This window comes from Cynara cardunculus, assembly GCF_001531365.2.
Source record: "Cynara cardunculus var. scolymus isolate 2C chromosome LG 17, CcrdV1, whole genome shotgun sequence".
Classification (NCBI taxonomy): Eukaryota; Viridiplantae; Streptophyta; class Magnoliopsida; order Asterales; family Asteraceae; genus Cynara; species Cynara cardunculus.
Window position 1 is genome coordinate 7,281,152 of NC_037544.1, and position 8,450 is coordinate 7,289,601.

Genomic DNA, 8,450 nt, shown 5'->3' on the forward strand with positions numbered 1-8,450 from the left:
TTGTACAAATGCAACAGGTTGTATTTGAAACAAACTCTCTCTCTCTTTCTCTCTCTCTATATATATGTATATATATATGTGTGTGTGTGTGTGTGAGAGGAACGATCAAATGCAAACCACTCAGTTTGTACAAATCGTGCAAACTACCCTCATCTGTCGATTTAATTGTTTAATCTTATTAATTTTTTTCATGAAATTGTTTAATCTTGTGAAATTATTTCATATAATACTTTTTTTGATGAAGTTGTTACATATATGATTATGAAATTGTTTCATATAATACTTATTGAAATTTTAAAAAAACTGTTTCATGTATTTTCTCTAATATTAAAATAATAAAAATGATAATATCCATGATTAACAGCCTCCACAATAAAAATGATTAATCAACCTCTCATAATTACAAAAAAATAAAAACTTATGATTGGTTAAATAAGGTTTATATGATTTGTATCAATAACGTGGTTTGAAAAGTAAATCATATATATATCATCAATAAATCTTTTCCTTTTAGATTGTAATTAAAAAGAAAATGAATGCATAATATTATTTTTATTTATTTTTCAATTAACTCACATAAAATGTCAATTATTTTAATTAAAACCAAAACAAAATAATATTATTTATATAATTTCAAATACATAACTAACAAATTCTGGAACCAAAGATTGGAGAGGGTTGAAATAGGCAAAATGGAAGGGAAAGCAAAGGTAATTGGAACTCTTGTGGGGGTGGCTGGAGCCATGGTTCTTACCTTTTACAAAGGCCATCAGCTCAACATCTGGTCAACTCATTTCAACATTCTACATGGCGGTCAACGCATAGGTGGACACGTGGCAGCAACCCATAACACTTCCACACATCATAGCATTGGCTCTCTATTGGCACTGGCTTCTTCTCTAGCTATTGCCCTTAGTTTAACAGTTCAGGTGATTAATCTCGCATTAGGTTTCAGAACTAGTAATTAATTCATTAGAAATATAAAATTTTGTGAAGTATTGATTATTGAATTTTTGTACCATAATTTGTTGAATAAAACAGGGTAGAATGAGTGCGGATTATCCATGTCATTATTCAAGCACGTTTTTGATTACGACAATGGGTTTCATACAATCACTTGTTTTCGCTCTTTGTACCGAGAGATCTTGGAGTCTATGGAAGCTCGGGTTGGACGTCAGACTCCTTGCCGTTCTTTTCACGGTAAATAGTTATTTCGTGGTATAATCAAGTAATAACCTCAAAAAAGTTGAGAGCCGGTAATCAATATTATTTCACATTCTGAAACGATGTTGTAAAAGTACAGTGTTGTTTCACAACGCAAAACAAAAGGTACACATTGAAAATAATAATATTATGAAACCAACACTCCTTTCACATATATTGTTTCATAATGAAACAAGGGTTTGTCATGGTTGTCAACCTTTTTATCGTTTTCATTTGATTATGCTCATAGTTATCTTTGTCATGATTCTATCATATGATTAACGTGAAATACGCTAAATCTTGATTCATATGTATGTGTGACAGGGAATAGGTTTAGCGGTAACAGTTACACTTATCACGACATCTATACATTTACGAGGCCCACTTTTCGTGTCAAATTTTAACCCTTTGCTGCTTGTATTCACGGCAATAGGAGGATCGCTTTTACTCGACGAAAAGTTACATGTGGGAAGGTAATCAAATTGCCAATATACATAACTATAATAAAATCGCTTTACACTGGATAGAAAATTATTTGAATAAACTTAAATCTTATAAAACAATTTATTATGACACTTATACATATTTAACGTCCTATAAACCCGATATTGTTCTACTGTATGTTGTATATTGCATACACAACATAAAAATATCACATTTACACAATAATGAATTGATAATGGTGTTTTGCAACGTTATTCTGTAACAAAATAACAAATGATTACGTAATATTGTTTGCAGTGTGTTAGGAGCCGTAATCATTATAGTCGGGTTGTACGTGATGTTATGGGGTAAAAGCAACGTGGAGAGGTTGTCCAAGTTGATGCCTACAACGAGTTCAATATATGAGAATGATGTCTCAAAGACCGACGCCACCATGACCACTCTTGAGACTGTGCGTGTGGCTCGTACCTCCTTTTCAACCACTAATGGAGACGATTGATGCATCGGAGATGCTCTTTGAACGACCAACACGTTGGTTTGAACTTTGAATCTCTAGTGTCGATGGTTATAGACATTTTGTTTTATTTTTTTTACAAATAAGCATTGAAAATTCAAATATTATGGTCATATTTATCCACTTTTTGTCTCAAGTCGTTTGCCGGTTTCATTATTCTAGACATTTACGTTAGTTTTTGCGACATGTGTTTTGTTTATTTAAGTTGTTATCGAATGAATCATTCTATTTTTTTGTTCTATGAAAAGAAAATGAAATGACTATAAATTTTCATTTTTATACCGTGCTTTCATACAATTAAGTCATCATGAACAACTTATACCATTTCTCAAATATAGGATACGTTCAATTTAAGTAGCAGTGTCCTAAGACAAAAGTTCGCCAGTAGCATGGGCGTTTGCCTAGAGGATACAACAACTGAGTTCATGTTTCTACTTAAATCTACCGAATTAAAAGATGTTTGGTGATGGATTTTGGTGCAAAAATATAAGTGAAACTTGATTTTCGTAACCTTTTCCCCATACAGGAACAACCATATACATGAGTTTGCTTTCTCAACTGTCGAAACTGGGAAACGCGAACACGGAGTTACGTGACATGGTGCACGGGTTAGGTCGTGGAGAACCTGCATAAGCCATTGTTCGAGATCAAATTTTCAGAGAGTTATGCGGATTGTGGCACATGAATACCCATGTAAAGGCCAAGGCCCATCTTTTGACCTTTAAATGATATGTGTCTGAGTGTGTCAAGAAGAGGCTACCATGATCACCCACACCCCAAGGTCTAAGCTCTTAAATGATTCATTTAATGCTCAAGGGTTGGTCTTTATTAAGTGGGTTAAATTGCCATGAGGCTCTTATGAGATATTCCCCTACTCTCTAACACTACAAAAAAAAATGTTTCTGTCGAAAGGCAAACAATGTGGGTAGTATGATTCTTCCTCTTTATGATAGGCAGGCCTATAGCCCTTTTAAGGTCTTTTTAACTATGTAGGTATCATCCCTCTCCAGCTTGGGAATAGTTCTTTCTACTGGCTATATATCTGTACAATGCCAGTTCAAGCTACCTTCTGGATGGAGCAAGAAAAGGTATGCGCAGGCGCAGTARTTCAAGGCGGACAGGTAAGGGTAACAATATTAGCTACATGCTACCACTATCAGTCATTCATCAGTAAATCAGCAGCAGTAGCTTGGTGTCATGAATTTCTAATTCATACTGATACCCATTCTCCTATTTCTTTAATCAATCTTGCTAGTGGTGCTAAACGTCCATTTCAGTTCTTATCAAATATGGTATTGGGTTTGGAGGTGCCGAGCTGTTTTTGATGGAGACTTTCTTCTCCCTCATGATCCTAACCGGTGGATTGCTAACGATGTTGAAATTGCTCGCTCCACACCGAGAAGAGGGATGTGTACCTCCAGCAACAACAAGATGGAACCATAGGCTTCTATGCTAGGAGCATTTCGGGGTAAATGATTTTTACCCACAAAAATCACCCAGAGAAATTTCCATCGGTAATCACCGACGGATCACCTAGAAAATATCAATGGTTGGGTAGAATCCGATGTTTTTTGAGAAAATAACAATGGATCACTCAGAGAATCTCTGGATAATCTATCACTAATTTGAATTATCCACCAACAATTTACCCACAAACTTTTCTGACAGTTTTGTGACGAATCCCCCTTTAACGACAGATTTTTCAGGGAAAAGTTCATAGGTAAAATTCTTTCATTTAGTAATGTAAGAAGTTATTAAGAACATTGTTTTTAAATTCAGTTTCATAATCACTTATATTGAACCAACTGTTTGTTTGTCTATTATGATTTAATTGTTATAAGTATAGAAATATCCATAATTTTAATATAAACTTACTTTTTTAGATATGATTTAATTAATTATTATAAGGGGCCGTTTATCAAAAGTAAAATTTAACACTATATCATTTACATACCGTGTAAGATTTTAGTCTACTAAAACGACATCGTATGCAACAATTTACCCGGTAAGCGCTAATCGTGGTAAGAGTCGTCGTCATCACTTACCGGGTAAGACTCTTGGTCCTTGTCTCGCTCTTACCGGGTAAGATTTTTGATCCTTATTATATTCATCGGGTAAGATAATGTGACTTAAAAAGCGTTTACCCAGGTAAAAACGGTCCCTAAAGTCTTTCAAAAGGTTTAATGTTTCTGCATATCAAAGATAATATTTCATAAAAACAAGAAATTGTTATGAGTTTTGATTAATATATTGTTACAGGGAGTAGATGAATTAATTGAGGGTCAAATCTATTAATTTTGTTGGAAGAGGTCTCCGAGCCTGTTTCTTAAATGTGGTATAAATATTGTGTAAGGATGGAGGTATTCATTCAAGATAATAAAAATGCATGTCTTCACTCTCTTTAATTTTCTCTCTATTATCGTCTTTCCAACTCTTCTGTCTCACTTGTTTCCGCCATTGAAAGAGAGTTGTTATATTATATATAGGGTGTAAATGAACCAAACGTTCAGCAAACTGTTCAATGAGAAGTTCGTTTATTTAATAAATGAACAAACATGAACACATTTTCCTATTCGAAAAGAAATTAAGAATCAATAGATATAAATCAAATAAAGAAATTCATTATATCTCAAATAAGTTCCGAATATCTTGTTCAGAAGTAGGATCTAAATCCTGTAGATACCTTGGGATTCCTCTAGGAGATAAATGTGAATAGAATCAAGGTTTGGGACCCAATTGTCGAAAGTTTTCAACACAAATTGTCAAGATGGAAAACTATAGCCTTATTTGGGTGGAAGGAAAGTCCTGGCCCAAGCTGTTCTAGGATGCCTCTTACTTTTTGTCCATTTTCAATGCCCCTTGCGGCTGTCCTTAAAAGAATGGAGAAAATAAGAAAGGATTTATTTCGAGGATCAGATAGCGGGGAGGGGCGGGGCGGGGTTTGGGTCAAATAGGGAGATGTCATTAAAAGTCTTGATAGAGGAGGTTTTGGGTTGGGAAGTATTGATGCAGCTAACCTCGCACTCCTAGTTAAGTGGGTGTGGAAACTTCATTCCGGACCAACCTGTATTTGGTCAAAAGTGATAAAGACCATACACGGATAGCATGGCAGTATCACCAATGACCATATGCTACCTGGTGATCAAGGTCCATGGTCCAAAGTCTTAAAAGACGATGTCAAGGTTGGTTTTGAAAGGTGTATCTTTTGATGATCTTATGCTCAAACAGGTTGGTGACGGCAAGAGCACCCTATTTTGGTGTGATAATTGGATAGGTGACAGTAAACTAAAGGACCTATCTCCTAGACTTTTTGCTTTTGAAAATGATATCATTACGATGGTGGCGGACAGAATGGGAGGAGGATCCAAATGGGATTGGCGTAGAGAAATTCGAAGTGGTAGAGAAGTCGACGACCTAATGCAATTATCTAGGAATTTGGGAAATTTCTACCTAAACTCCTAAAGAGATAAACGAAAATGGAAAGTTTCAGGTGATGGCGATTTTTCGGTCAAAAGTACGAAAGAAAAAATTGAGACTTTGATGTTTGAGAATGGTAACTTCTCAACTAGGTGGAACAAACTAGTCCCATCCAAAATCAATATCTTTAGTTGGAGGGCTTTACAAGGTCGAATTCCGTCAAAACAAGACTAGAAGACATGAGTATAGACCTTGATAATACTATTTGTCCATTATGTAAGCAGGTCACAGTGACAGTAGATCATACCCTTTTCTTGTGTGATGTTTCTGCTGCAATTTGGAGAAGAACGTAAAGTTGGTGGCAGTTTTCTTTTCTCTTCTTTTCATTCCTTTGGAGCGGCATTGGAAGGAATAAAGAAGGCCTACATTTCTTCGTTGAATCGTCAGTGCTCGGAGGCTATTATGTTTATTACTTGCTATTCTATATGGAGCATCCTGAATAGAGCTGCTTTCAATAAATTATAGCTAAAGAAGGACGTCACTTCTTATTTGATTATTAATAACTCTTTGAGATGGATGTTGTATAGGCATAACACGATCCTAAAAGATGTTTTGTTGTAGAGAACTTGTCCTTTTCGTTGTTTTGAACCTCTGTAATTCCTTCCCCTAGCCTCTTGCTAGGTTTTTAATGAATTTTCGTTTCCAAAAAAAAAAAATTAAGCCAACATTTATTCGAACTCAAGTGTGAGAAAGACTTTTCCAAGGGCTATAAACAAAACGTATGAACACTTACGGACTTATTTACTGATTTGGATAACATAACGTCTTTTTTTAAAATTAAGTTTCTTGCTTAGGAAGTATGGTCATGGGTTCCTTATTCTTAGGCTTAGGATGAGATAGTGGTCTTAGTGTACCCACTAAATTAGTAGTAATTGGTTCTTTATTTATACATATTAATTGTAATTCTTTTCTGTCAATGATAATGAGAAAATTGTTCCAAAAACTCTCTTCTCCTCTTGATATTTCTGTGGAGACTAGCCATCTCGAAAAGGTTGTATCAGTTGGTGCTCTCATTGAGAATCCCATGCCTCCCAAACGTGATCCTCTCTCATTGGAGGAGTCGATAGCCTCCATGGCTGACACCCTTTTCACCAAACTGAGTTTGAGCGTATTAGCAATTGAGTGGTCGGACTCTCCCAACACACCCTCATCAATTTCTTGATCATGGGTCTTCGATGTGACATTCAACAAGAACTCTCCCATCACCACCTCTCCTCCATTCACACGCCTTATGGGTTGGCCAAATTAACCGATGATAAATTGGCCGCCAATTTTTCGAGCAACTCGACCAGTTCCCAAACCACCCCATTCTCGCCCTTCTCATCCCCTCTACCACCGTCTCCATCAACCACCTCGATGATGTTCCCCATATCACCACAGCCACCCACCACTATTCCTCTTCGTCGATTGACACCAGAACAAGTCCAAGCTCGCCACCCCAAAGGTCTCGACCATCATTGCTCCGAGAAGTTTCACCCTGGACACTGTTGTAATCCGCCTTAATTCCTACTTCTCAAGGCGACATGGGAGATACCAATTTCCATCCCTTCGAACTAGACAATGGCGATCAAGCTACTGGCTTTGAGAACAAGGCCTTTGTTTGAGGGGCGGGTATTTATATGAGTCCGTTACTCTTGTACTACTTTGGATAAAAGGATGTTTTTAAATTAAGTTTCTTGCTTAGAAAGTATGATCATTGGTTCCTTATTATTAGGCTTATGATATGATAGTGCACCCACTAACTCAGTAGTAGTTTGTTCTTTATTTATAAATACTAGGAACTATTTATATGCATTTTTATCGAAGAAAATATGGAGTTTAGATGCTCTTCCATTTCATGTTACAGTTAGAGAGGAGCAGAAAATAAAGGGGGGAGGGGGGAATAAGCTGCTCATAGAAGGTAATGCTAGATAGCCCTCTGTCTTAGAGTCCCCTGCTGTTGAGGTTATTCTTTTCATTTTTCCATTTGGATGATTGAATCACTCGAATCAATAGGTACGGACTGTAGGAAATCAATAGCATTGTTGTTTTGTACCACGAATAGATGATTCAGTAGACTATGGAAAATGATGTTTCAGTTTTCTTCTCTCCTATTATCGTCAATTTTCTTTTATTTCTTTTTCAGTTTTGGTTAATTTCTTTGGTCCTTATAGTAGTTCATATCATATCACTGCAATCAATGGAAATTGGTGATAAAAATGCTTTTTTTTCATAGGATTTATGTTTCATGTAGATTTCATTTTCATATCTAGTGCTCACACTCTTGCACCAGCTAGGAGTCTTCATGGAAACAACCACTCTACTCTTTTGGGTAGAGGTTAGGTTTGCATACATCTTACCCATCTAGACCCTATGTTCAAGTGGGGTTTACCGGGTCCGGTTTATTTGGTTTATCAAGTTCTCAGAATATATCAGTGACATTTCTTTGGTTTATCAAGTGCTCAGACATTTGTCTTGTGAACTTCATTGTTTGTTTTATCAAGTGCTCAGATTATACCAGTGACATTTATCTTGTGAACTTAATTATTTCAGGTTATGGATACTGGTGCGCACTGTTGGGCTCATTTTGGATTCAAGAGTCCAACTCGTAAGTCCTACTTTTTTTAAGTTAATGAGTTCATTGGTTGTTTCATCTCTGATTTTAACAAGCTCCCCCCCCCCCCTCTTTCTCTTATGCTCATCATCAATTTCTCTGGTTACATTTGCAGCTTATATGCCACACCTAAGCATCCTTTATGGAGATTTAACCGACGAAGAAAAACAAAGAGCTCAAGAGAAGGCCAATGCTCTTGATGGAAGTGTTAAAAGTCTT

General features: G+C 36.2%; 1 protein-coding gene across 1 annotated transcript in view; it reads left to right on the forward strand.

The window, feature by feature from the left end:
* The window catches only part of LOC112500588 (WAT1-related protein At1g25270-like), a 17,336-nt gene extending 11,713 nt beyond the window's left edge, over nucleotides 1–5,623 (forward strand). The window contains exons 4-11 of the mRNA XM_025104097.1: nucleotides 668–929; nucleotides 1,042–1,200; nucleotides 1,528–1,676; nucleotides 1,945–2,111; nucleotides 2,688–2,769; nucleotides 3,218–3,282; nucleotides 3,439–3,572; nucleotides 5,390–5,623. Coding sequence (XP_024959865.1) covers nucleotides 668–929; nucleotides 1,042–1,200; nucleotides 1,528–1,676; nucleotides 1,945–2,111; nucleotides 2,688–2,769; nucleotides 3,218–3,282; nucleotides 3,439–3,572; nucleotides 5,390–5,623 — 1,252 coding nt within the window. The remainder of the gene's footprint in view (nucleotides 1–667; nucleotides 930–1,041; nucleotides 1,201–1,527; nucleotides 1,677–1,944; nucleotides 2,112–2,687; nucleotides 2,770–3,217; nucleotides 3,283–3,438; nucleotides 3,573–5,389) is intronic.
* Nucleotides 5,624–8,450: the final 2,827 nt, after the last annotated feature.